Source organism: Tachysurus fulvidraco, chromosome 11 (genome assembly GCF_022655615.1).
Source record: "Tachysurus fulvidraco isolate hzauxx_2018 chromosome 11, HZAU_PFXX_2.0, whole genome shotgun sequence".
NCBI classification, from domain to species: Eukaryota; Metazoa; Chordata; class Actinopteri; order Siluriformes; family Bagridae; genus Tachysurus; species Tachysurus fulvidraco.
This window is the reverse complement of record NC_062528.1, coordinates 25,349,363-25,361,862: the sequence shown is the minus strand read 5'-3', so window position 1 is coordinate 25,361,862 and position 12,500 is coordinate 25,349,363. Positions and strand designations below refer to the sequence as shown.

At 43.2% G+C, this 12,500-nt stretch overlaps 2 protein-coding genes across 2 annotated transcripts in view; both read left to right on the top strand.

Annotated features, from left to right (window-relative positions):
• The first annotated feature begins 792 nt into the window (after nucleotides 1–792).
• si:ch211-106k21.5 (leucine-rich repeat, immunoglobulin-like domain and transmembrane domain-containing protein 1) lies at nucleotides 793–4,628 on the top strand. Its single transcript, XM_027137566.2, has 2 exons — nucleotides 793–1,269; nucleotides 1,871–4,628. The coding sequence occupies exons 1-2, from the start codon at nucleotides 1,206–1,208 to the stop codon at nucleotides 3,022–3,024; spliced, it is 1,218 nt and encodes a 405-aa protein (XP_026993367.1). The 5' UTR covers nucleotides 793–1,205; the 3' UTR covers nucleotides 3,025–4,628.
• A 1,333-nt stretch (nucleotides 4,629–5,961) lies between these two features.
• The window catches only part of best4 (bestrophin 4), a 23,058-nt gene continuing 16,519 nt past the window's right edge, over nucleotides 5,962–12,500 (top strand). Inside the window, exons 1-6 of the mRNA XM_027139082.2 lie at nucleotides 5,962–7,828; nucleotides 7,948–8,136; nucleotides 8,269–9,873; nucleotides 11,117–11,182; nucleotides 11,281–11,368; nucleotides 11,797–11,890. The gene's annotated coding sequence lies outside the window, so the exon portion shown is untranslated. The remainder of the gene's footprint in view (nucleotides 7,829–7,947; nucleotides 8,137–8,268; nucleotides 9,874–11,116; nucleotides 11,183–11,280; nucleotides 11,369–11,796; nucleotides 11,891–12,500) is intronic.

Sequence of the window (12,500 nt, the reverse complement as noted above, 5' to 3'; positions counted from 1 at the left end):
CTCTCTCTCTCTCTCTCTCTCTCTCTCTCTCACACACACACACACACACACACACACACACACACACACACACACACACACACACACACACACACACACACACACGTTCGCTTGTGAAGTTGAGGATAAGTAAAAGACTGACATTATAAACTTATTATTACACTGGCGAAGTAAATGAGGTTAAGTCTGCAGTATATTGTGTGTGTGTGTGTGTGTGTGTGTGTGTGTGTGTGTGTGTGTGTGTGTGTGTGTGTGTGTTCGTGAGTGTGTGTGAGAAGAAGAGAATGGAAATGGTTTGTTGGTGAGGTCATGGTTATGAATTTTAACAGTGCTGAGAGCTCTAGTGTGGATCAGTACTGAGCTATTTATTTATTTATTTATTTATTTATTTATTTATTTATTGGTTTATTTATTGGTTTGTTGGTTTACACACACACACACACACACACACACACACACACACACACACACACACACACACACACACACACACACACACACACACACACACACAGGAGACTTCACCACATCACAGACATTTTTTAACTGTTTATAATCAGAGTGTTCTGTACACGTCTCTGTGATTGATCTGTTTCTATAGAAACGGTCAGTACATTAATTTCACCTTTAATGAATGAATATTTATTTTAACACTTAATGCTTTAGGTGTGATTCTGTCTCAGGGAGGGTGTTGGTTCATTCCACTCGCTATTGTTTACATCAGGAAACTTGCTGTCAAGGCTACAGTGAAGGAGGAAACACACACACACACACACACACACACACACACACACACACACACACACACACACACACACACACACACAGTGCTGGGGTGGAGAGAGAACAAAGTACAGGACCTTTATCAGCTGTAATGTCTCAGTCAGAGGTGAAGCTGGAGCTTGAAGTTCTCCACATCTTCAGGACAGAGGAGTTTACACTTCTGTGTGTTTCTCAGTAACAATAAGAGATTTCTCTCTTATTAAAAAAGAGAGAGAATAAAGAGAGAGAGATATAAAGAGAGACTGCTGAGGGGACGAGTGTTTAGAGCTAACACACACACACACTAGAGGAAGTGACTATAACATTAATGTAACATTATGGTGATGGTGATTTATTGTAGTCGGATCTTTAACTAACAGCGTTAATGAAACCACAGGAGAACTGAGCGCGTGTCAGTGAGTCGTCACGCCGGGGAGTTAGTGATGATCAACACGAGCAGAGACAACAACACCTGCACTGGACCTACTGGGGTAATGGGGCTAACAGGTGTGAAAACTGGGGGTAAAACTGGGTGTGTTTGTTCTGTACCTGTGTGTGTGTGTTTGTTCTGTACCTGTGTGTGTGTGTGTGTGTGTGTGTGTGTGTGTGTGTGTGTGTTTGTTGTGTAACTGTGTGTGTTTGTTATATACCTGTGTGTTTGTTGTGTACCTTTGTGTTAGTTGTGTAACTGTGTGTGTTTGTTGTGTAACTGTGTGTATTTGTTGTGTAACTGTGTGTGTTTGTTGTGTAACTGTGTGTTTGTTGTGTACCTGTGTGTGTTTGTTATATACCTGTGTGTTTGTTGTGTAACTGTGTGTGTTTCTTGTGTAACTGTGTGTGTTTCTTGTGTAACTGTGTGGGTTTGTCATGTAACTGTGTGTGTTTGTCATGTAACTGTGTGGGTTTGTTGTGTAACTGTGTGTGTTGCCATGTAACTGTGTGTTTGTTGTGTAACTGTGTGTTTGTTGTGTAACTGTGTGGGTTTTTGTGTAACTGTGTGGGTTTGTTGTTATCTGTGTGTTTGTCATGTAACTGTGTGTTTGTTGTGTAACTGTGTGTTTGTCATGTAACTGTGTGTTTGTTGTGTAACTGTGTGTTTGTTGTGTAGGACTCATTTGTCTCAGTGGACTCGTCTCTGTCCTCTCTGTCGTGTCTGGATCTGAGGGACGTAACAGATGCGAGTGTCCACCAGCGACCATCACACATCAGTTTCCTTCCCACGTCTCCAACCAGACCTGCTGTCTGAACTTCACTGGATCTTCATTTCCACATGTCTCATGGACCACATTAAGGTTCACGCCCAACCTTCAGATCCTGGATTTGTCCTCCTGTAATGTCACACGTCTCCACGACACGGCTGCAGGTTCCACTCCTGCTTCACTACGAGAACTTTATTTAAATCAGAACCAGCTCAGATTCCTTCCTCCAGATTTCCTTATTGATGCTGTCAAATTGGAGGTGCTGGATTTGGGCCAGAACCTTCTGGAGGAACTTCCTGTCCATTTTCTAAAGAACGCTGAAAATCTGCAAGTTCTGATTCTTAGTGGAAATCATTTGAACTCACTTCCTGTCTCCATCCTGAAACGTCCCCTGCAGCAGATGGACTTATCGGGGAATCCGTGGACATGCTCTTGTGCTTTTGTGGAGGATTTCTACTCTGCTGATCAGGGCAACTCCAGCAGGCTGCAGGACACTGTGGGTAACCTGACATGTGCCTCTCCTGAGAACCTTTCTGGTAGGACACTTTGGTCCGTCCATACTGATGAGGTTTGTCGTCTTTCAGGTCTGAATGCTCTCTTCATCCTGCTTCCACTCCTCCTCCTCATTGTGCTGACACTTTGCTGGTGTTGTGGGAGGAAGGAGGAGAAGAAGGACTCGCCCAAATTTGGGACAGTGCGTATGAAGAATGAAGATTTAAGAAAAGAGGGCACAAAGGACAACATATTGGAGACCCAGCTGATGTTCAGACCTTCTTCAGCTCTTCTGGGCAGCACAAGGGACATCTACGAGGAAGTGGCGGTCAAATTGGGGTCAGTAGACTCTCTGGGACCTCCACCTTCCACCTCATCTGGTAAGGAGGAGAACCAGGAACTGGAAATTAAGCAGGATCTAGAGACGGTGAGTGTGAGTGAAGTGATGAGGGACTCAGCAGATCGAGAGAAGGCCTACATGATTCAGTCCACTAAATACTACAGTCTGGTCCCAGGGCTGGAAATCGAGGACTCAGACCACGGAGACTACGAGAGTGTGGATCTGTCATGAAGCTCATTTTCTCTTTAGAACAATTCCAGTCTATTTACATAACCTGGATTCTACAGTTATGGAGGTTTCATGTTTACTGAGAGAGGAGACGTGATGGAGCACTCAGAGGTGATGGAGCACTCAGAGGTGATGGAGCACTCAGAGGTGTGAGATTAAATTTCAGGCTTCAATCATAAACCTGATCCATGTGTTGAGTCTGAATCAGAATCAAGTGAAGTCGATTCTTTAGATTTTATTTGTTATGTTATTTGGTTTCACACAAAGCTATTAAAGAAACCACAAAGAACATAAACACTCTGAGGTCTGTGAGGAGCTGAGAACATCTTCATGATACACTTTCATTCATCAAATTCATTCCTAAGTGAGACATTTAGCAAAGGTAGAAAATATCTAAACAAAGCATTAATGAACACAGATGTATGTAAATATGTAAATAACCCCTTTAAGACATTTCTGTCACTTCCAGAATTTATTTAATCTTTCTGTTTGATTTGTACACAAACCTCAGTGCTACGGTTCTGTCCTGATTGTGGCGAGGAACCTGAGGACTCTGATGATGAAGGGTGTGTTTAATGAGACACTGGACAGGACATGTGAGACGTGAGGAATGTGGATTAAGCACCTTAACTAGCAGGTGCTTTGTGTTCCTGCTGCACAATCAGTCTACAGCGTCACACGGAGGGATTAAAGAACCCGATACAGAACCTTTCTCACTCACATTTCAAACTCCACTCATTTCACAGCACGAGGTTTCATCAACAAACTACTATCTTCATCATCATCATCATCATCATCATCATCATCATCATCATCATCATCATCATCATTATCTTCATCACCACAGAATTCTAAATCACATCATTTAACACAACCTACAGAACAGTGACTTTACTCCTGAGTGGATGAAGCTGTACATGATTTTTAAGAACCTTTACAATGTTCTTTAATGCTCCATGTAGAACCTGTGAGAGAGAAGAACCCTCAGTTATCCAGGGAACTCTTAAGGAACCCTTTTTCCTAAGAGGCTGTACACTCTTAAATGAGTACAATTTCTTCTTCTCCAGTCCTTCTGTAGGGTTCCTGAGGGATTCAGAGCAGAACCTTTTGTTCATGTGCTACAATCTTTAGATCATTGCTCATTATTACCTAGGGTCTGTCAGGGGTAAACTGTAGGGCACTTGGGCACTTTGAGAGTTCTTCAACATTTCTGAGGATAATCGAAGGTTCTTTGTTTTTTCTGAATTAGTTTAAAAGGGAAACTTTAAGGGTTCTAGATTAGTAACGGAGGAGTGTGTGAGTTACAGTCACACTGTTACACCATGAAGTCTTGAATAAAAAGGAAGAGAAATGATTATTGGTTTATGGGTTCTGTAAAAGTCTTATTATCAGGATGCTCACAGACTCCACAGAACCTGCAGTGGTTTACTGAGTTTTATCACTGACCCTGTCTCCTGTCCTGGGTTTCTGTCCTGAGTTAAAGGACCATTTATAGCTGAGGTAACACTGCTAGCTAAAAGGCTAATTTGTGTTTAGTGTATGGGATTAACACACACACACACACACACACATACACACACAGACACACACACACATACACACACAGACACACAGACACATACACACACACACACACAGACACACACACACACATATACACACACATGCACATACACGCACATACACATAGACACACACACAGACACACACACAAACACACACACATACACACACATGCACATACACGCACATACACATAGACACACACAGACACACACAGAGACAGACAAACACACACACATAGACACACACATACACTCACAGACACACACACACACACCACACAGACACACACACACACAGACACACACACATAGACACACAAACAAAGTCTGACATCACTCTGACACTGACACTGTGTGTGTGTGTGTGTGTGTGTGTGTGTGTCTATGTGTGTGTGTTTGTCTGTCTCTGTGTGTGTCTGTGTGTGTCTATGTGTATGTGCGTGTATGTGCATGTGTGTGTATGTGTGTGTGTTTGTGTGTGTGTCTGTGTGTGTGTCTATGTGTATGTGCGTGTATGTGCATGTGTGTGTATATGTGTGTGTGTGTGTCTGTGTGTGTGTGTGTGTATGTGTCTGTGTGTCTGTGTGTGTATGTGTGTGTGTGTCTGTGTGTGTATGTGTGTGTGTGTTTGTGTGTGTTTTCACAGTGTTATATTTCACAAGGCCATTAGAGCTACTGTACTGTCTTTATGTGAACTGAACATTCTGGTATTTAAATGAACACTTTTCTCTTTTAATGTGTGTGTCTGAGTGACGTCTCTGTTTTTGTTATGCCCCCGACACACACAAACACACACACATACACACACACATACACACATACACACACAGACACACACACACACACACACACACATACACACACACACACACAGACACACACACGCACATACACACACATACACACACATACACACACATACACACACACACACACACAGACACACACACGCACATACACACACACACACACACACACACACACACACACAGACACACACACGCACATACACACACATACACACACACACACACAGACACACACACACATCCACACACACACACACACACACACACACACACACACACACACACACACAAAGACACACACACACAGACACACAAGTACAAACAGACATACACACACAGACACACAGACACACACACAGACACACACACACACACACACACATACACACACTCACACACACACACACACACACACACACACAAATACAAACAGACATACACACACTCACACACATACACACAAATACAAACAGACATACACACACACACATACACACACACATACACACACACAAATACAAACAGACATACACACACTCACACACACACACACACACACACACACACACACACACACACAGTCCCACTGTAATTTTATACCACACACAGGCTCACATGTACAAGGTATTAAAGGTGAAGTGCAGCTCAGCTTTCTCTCTGCACTCAGAGTTAAACAGCTGACATTAAACATCAGACCAACATTTATACACCAGCAGCTCTCATTTTAATAAAAGACATTATACAATAACACAACACATACAAATATATAGTAGTAGTTTACATTTACACTGACTCCAAATAAATAAATAAATAAACAAACAAACAAATAAATAAATAAATAAATAAATTTAAAGTACAAAATTGTCTGTAGAATAATGATTGACAGTTCGATATGTTGGTGCTGTACACATGGATGTATATCACATGTCTACAGACACATAAAAAAAAGAGTTCATTTAAATACCAGAATTGTCCGTACCTGGTCGTCGGGGGGAGGGGTGGTCTTCCTTGCCGTTACATTGTTCTGCCCCTCAGACCGAGTGTAGAAGTCATTCAGCACATCTGGGAGGGAGGCGTCGCTGTCACAGGCAGGTGAAGCCGTCTTGTACAGTAGTACATGATCACCTGTATGCCCTGACACCTGCACCGCGTGTCTCCGCTGTCCTGGAAGTGGCTGTGGATTGTCTGGGCATGTGGGCACTTTGCCTCTCTGGGATAAGGACAGTTTGGCCCTTGCTGTTCTTAGGGCCGCCCTGTCCCCTGTTCTGAAGGCTAGGTCTCTCTAGATAATGCACACTTTGTTGCCAAACGTATTGGAATCCCTGATTATATACCAGTTTCCAGCTATACGTGATTCTTCCCCAAATAGGTAGCACAGAGTTGGAGATCTTTAAATATGGCAGCATTAATTTTTTCCTTCACTTCACCCAGGAGTCTAAAACCTGTTCCAGCATGATAACAAAGCCAGCTATATAAGTATAGTCTTTACATGGTGTGGAGTGAAGTATCTCCTGCTATAGAGCTCCAACCTTACTAACCATGGGGTGAATGTGAACACTGACTGCACCCCAGACCTCCTCACCTTCTCACCTACATCAGTACCAGACTTTACTGACCTTGTGCCTAACACAAATCCCTATATATACAGATGTGGAGAAAATTATTGGTACCCTTCCATTAAAGAAAGAAAAACCCACAAATGTCGCTGAAATAACTTCAAAAGTAATGAAACTTTATAGAAATGATGGAACCCGTAACGTAATATCTTGATGCACATTCTTTCGAGGCAATAAGTGCCATCGAGTGACTTCTGTAACTCCCAGTGACACTTCTGCACCCGTTAACAGTTATTTTGGACACTTCTCATGAGCACTGCTCCAGCTGTCTCAGGTTTGAAGAGAGACGTCATGCTTCAGCTCCTTCCACAGATGTTCTACAGGATTTAGATTAGGGTTTAAAGAAGGAAGAACAGTCCAATGTTTTGTTCTTTGATGTTAGTTGTTTTAGCTGTGATTTGGGTCATTTTCCTGTTGAAGGACCCTTGACCTGTATTTGCTGTCACAAAGCTTTCTGTCTTTAATGTTTATTTCCCACTAGATGGCGCTTGTGTACCTTAGCACTCATTTACTTAAGCTACTCTTCATTAATCTAATTTTTGTGTTTTTTTATATTTTGACTATTTTATAATGTTTTTTGTGATTTCTATACTGAACTGTTGTTTGTTTGAGAAATATTTATTCTTTCTAAGAGTTTGTTGGTTATATTTTATTTTGTTCCCATCATGCCTTTGTATGTCACTTCCTGTTTGTCCTCCACATGGAGAGCTGGAACAATGTAGTCATCACAAGTTAAAGATGGTTCTGTATCATATGCCATCTAACCAAGAAAGTGCAGGTTATAACCCTGTCTCTTAGCTCACAAGCAGCAGAAGTGGTGTGTGGATATATTTTCTGTTTATTTATCAGTTTAATGTGATATATTTGTTTATTACTTTTGGCAGTTTCAGATTATTTCAGCGACATTTGTGTATTTTTCTTTTTTTTTAATGGAAGGTGCCAACAATTTTGTCTGCATCTGTACATGTACATGCAGACGGATCAGGCATCACATTGTGACATTAGAACATAGGAGCTGGACACAGGCATGTCCACTACGTCTGCTGAAGTTACACAGTCCATAATAAAAGGGGTTTATCAACTTAAAGTGCTGATTGTAGCCGATCGAGGCAGTTTGTCACCACAGTGAGTTCTGCTTCACGAATATTTTATTTATGGAATGTTCTTTGTTGTTAACAGTTTTATGTAAAATGGCACAAACCAAAGTTATTAACATGTAAATATTCATATTTTTTTTAATGAATATTTCTTCTGTAGATCAACACTGACATCTGCAAAATGCTTGCCATAAAAAGAAGCCTTTGTGCCCCACACCCCAGTGCCTTTGTGCCCCACACCCCAGTGCCTTTGTGCCCCACACCCCAGTGCCTTTGTGCCCCACACCCCAGTGCCTTTGTGCCCCATACCACCCTCAGACCAACGGATTGGTGGAGAGGCTCAGTGGCACTTCACAGAGGTGACGAATGCATTCACAACAGTTAATAACCATAATTACAGAAGCACTTTTTCACTTGTTTAACTACAGTAAAAGAGCTGAAGGACACAAACACAAGTCTCTCACAGTGAGTCACTGAACGCCAGAACAGTCCAAAGGTGAGACGTTTGTCTCTAACACACGTATGTTACAGTATGTAAGTCAGAGAACAGGAGATATAAGAATATAATAGTGGTAAATAAACATAAGAAATGACAATGTGATATGAAAGCTATAAAAATGTTGTTGTTGTTTGGACAAAGTAAATCTTCATAACGTTATAATAACGTTTGTTTTAGAGACAAAAGGGAACGTGCAGGGACGTGTCTTACAAAAAAGACTTTAGTGTTTCCAAACTTTTTTTTTTGACACGTGTGTATTTGTTCCTGTCATATTTTGAACACACATTTTTGTAGAGCCTTTAGCGTTGAGGACAGGTGGTGGTTCCCTTCCTTGAACTGCCACCTTACTGTGGGGGAGGGGTTTGCGTGCCTGAATGGAGCTATGTTGTCTGGGGCTTTCTGCCCCTGGTAGGGTCTCCCAAGGCAAACAGGTCCTGGGTGACGGGCCAGACAAAGAGCGGTTCAAGCGCCCCTTATAAAGAAGAATAAAACAAGGTCCATGATGCCGCACGGTATGGTGCAACTGGGGCTCCACCCTGGAGCCAGGCCCGGGGTTGGGGCTCGCATGCAAGCGCCTGGTGGCCAGGTCTTACCCCACGGGGCCCGACTGGGCTCAGCCCGAAGGAGCGACGTGGGGCCGATCTCAAGTGGGCCCACCACCTGCTGAGTCCTCCTGCTCCTCCACCTGCTGACTCCTCCCCTCTGCTCCTCCACCTGCTGACTCTGCCCTTCTGCTCCCCCACCTGCTGACTCCTCCCCTCTGCTCCTCCACCTGCTGACTCCGCCCCTCTGCTCCTCCACCCGCTGACTCCGCCCCTCTGCTCCTCTAGATGCTCACTGCTTTCCTCAGGCACCTGCTGACTCCACTCCGCCCCTCTCCTCCTCCACCAGCTGACTCCACCCTCTCCTCCACTGGCTGACTCCGCCCCTCTCCTCCTCCACCGACTGACTCCGCCCCTCTCCTCCTCCACCTGCTGACTCCGCCCCTCTCCTCCTCCACCTGCTGACTCCGCCCCTCTCCTCCTCTAGCTGCTCACTGCTTTCCTCAGGCACCTGCTGACTCCACTCCGCCCCTCTGCTCCTCCACCCTCTCCCCCTCCACCGGCTGACTCCGCCCCTCTCCCCCCTCCACCTGCTGACTCCGCCCCTCTCCCCCTCCACCTGCAGACTCCGCCCCTCTCCCCCTCCACCCTCTCCTCCTCCACCGGCTGACTCCTCATGCCGGACAGCAATCACCTTATGATGTAACCTCTCTCCATGACAACTGTAAGTATCCTGGATAAACTACCACAACATTCCTGTTTATTCAGTCTCTTGTACTTCACATAAGATTTACGTTTCTTCACAAGGGGACATTTGATGTGCAGGTTTTATACTCTATACTGCCAAAAGTTTGTACACCTGGTCATGAGTGTTATGTGCATTTTGAGCGTTCCACAATCCAATCAGAATCGTTAGACTGGATTTAACTGTCTTATATAACATGTATAAATATACACACACACACACACACACACACACACACACACCATTGTTTTGCTGTATGGGTAACTTGGCCAATTATTGAAATCATCAATACCAACAGCATACTGTATACCGGTCGATAGAAATTAGGCAACATAAATAACTAAATAGTACGCCTACCTACGAGTTCAGACAGGCGCTCATCCTCCGAACTTCGATTATCCATATGATCCTCGCCCGGGTCTGTTATTGGTCGGCAACCTAAAGCAGAGAAATGTTTAGTCAGATAATGTTGTAGGAAGCTAATGGCTACCAGACAAATTAACTGATGATTATTATTCTTACCCAATACTGCATCCATTTCATCAAAATAAGGGGACTTCTTTGGATCAGTGCCAGTCCGTCTGTTCTGCCTAATGCACTCTCTATACATTTTTTTTCAGGTAGTCGATTCTGTCCTTCAGGTTTCCCCACTCTCCAAAATCTTCCTCAACTTTGGGACATTTACTTACAACTTCTCGATAAATCTGTTCCCAGATAGTGTGATTATGCCCCAATAAACTCAGCGTTTCCTCCCTGCTCCAGTTTCACGTTTTCTTGTTGGCGTCATGTTGTCTGTTTGTGCACGTGATAACAGGAAGCGACGTGATAACAGGAAGCGACGTCATACGCACATGACGACAAGGAGGTTACTGTGGTGCGTAAAGCGACTAGTTTTACTGAGATGTCTTGTCCCGTGCGAATTGGCCAATTAATATTGCAGACGTCCTGAGGTAAAATTGCATTACTCCACGTCCCCACATAGAACTAATCCCATCCGAATAGGGCTTTATTAACATTTATGTACTCATTATTTACCTGCCTCAGGCGATCAGTGCATACGTGGCCCACACTGTAATAACCAACAATCAGAGACGAGAAAAGAAAGCACTTCACATCCATTCATTAGAAATGGGAGGGAAGGGGCTCAGGATTGAAGGTCGGCAGGGTTATTTCTCTTGTAAAGCCTTTTTAAGTGTTAAATTATTTTGTCTTTTTTTTTTAGTGAGATCCAACAAAATACGGTATTATTTTGGGAGCTGTCCCTGAGCCCGGGCACTGGACATTGGCTGTAAGATGACTGCTGTTTTTTTTTTGATAAGCTTTGATAAGAATTGGAATATGACCAATAGATGTGAAGGAATATATGAGTTATAACTATTTCTATAGGCAATCTATCCTTCGGAGAGAAGACGCCTTATTTTGGATCCCCTTGGAAATGATTAAAAAAACTCCAACAGTGTTTGCAGTCCACAAGGTAACCACTGAATCTGTACAGACAGACAGGCATAACAATGACATTGTGGTGATGTAATCTGTGAATGAACTGCACTGAATATCTCATCATAGCACTTGTTGTGGGTGGGATATGATATATATACTTTATTAGGCAGCAATTGGACATTTTGTCTACAAAGTTGTTGTGTTAGAAGGGCCAAATTGTGATGGTTAGACGATTGGGTCAGAGCATCTCCAGAACTACAGCTCTTGTGGGGTTTCCTGGTCTGCAGTGGTCAGTATCTATCAAAAGTGGTCCAATGCAGGAACAGTGGTGAACTTGCGACAGGCTCCTGGGTGGCCGGGGCTCGTGGTCCGATCCAACAGACGAGTTACTGTAGCTCAAATTGCTGAAGAAGTTCATGCTGTTTATGCTCGAAGGGTCACAACTGTCTTATGCTTCATCAGAAAACAAGGCTGCCATGTGTCCAGGTGGGCATCCAGCACAGATACACACTGTTGTCAGGAAGATGCCGCCTCATGTGGGATATTTGTCCTGAAAGTAAGTTTGTTTTTGTCATTTCATTTGTCATATCCGCCACTTTAATATTAATTAAACAATGTTTTGATGTCACAAAATACTTTGGTTTCTATTGTATTAACAGTTTGGTGGTTTAATTTTAATTATGTTCTAAACAATAATAAATCAGTTATTAATTTGCCATATTAATACACAGAGAAACTGTTACAGGAGCCTCTGACGTTTGCTAACACTGCTGCAGTAAATCTGTATCGCAGACAGATAGCAACGACGCTGCTAAATGAGACGGGTACATCTGTTTAACTCTGTGCTTTTAACTTATGTAATACATTATTATGTAATACATAATGTGGGGTGAAGAGCGAGGGGCAAACAAAGACAGTGAGGGGAAAAAAACGAACAACCGCCATCAAGTACTTTGAGTACATCAAGTACTGTTAAAATAAGACAGTTAATGACCGTGACCATTCTGAACCCCTTGTACATGGCATCTGTCTTAAAATAGAATATGTTGTATGTGGATCCCAGCTCAGATGTTTCAGATATTTACCTTGAAATGTTCCCTTTGTTGTTACAGACTCAGTGTGACGTGTGTGTGACGTGTGTGTGACGTGTGTGTGACGTGTGTGAC

What these genes read in the sequence shown, in the direction of transcription:
- si:ch211-106k21.5 (XM_027137566.2), top strand. Translation starts at nt 1,206, where the DNA reads ATGATCAACACGAGCAGAGACAACAACACCTGCACTGGACCTACTGGG. An exon ending in TGGGGTAATGGGGCTAACAG is followed by an intron (nt 1,270 to 1,870) that starts GTGTGAAAACTG and finishes TTTGTTGTGTAG; the next exon opens with GACTCATTTGTCTCAGTGGA.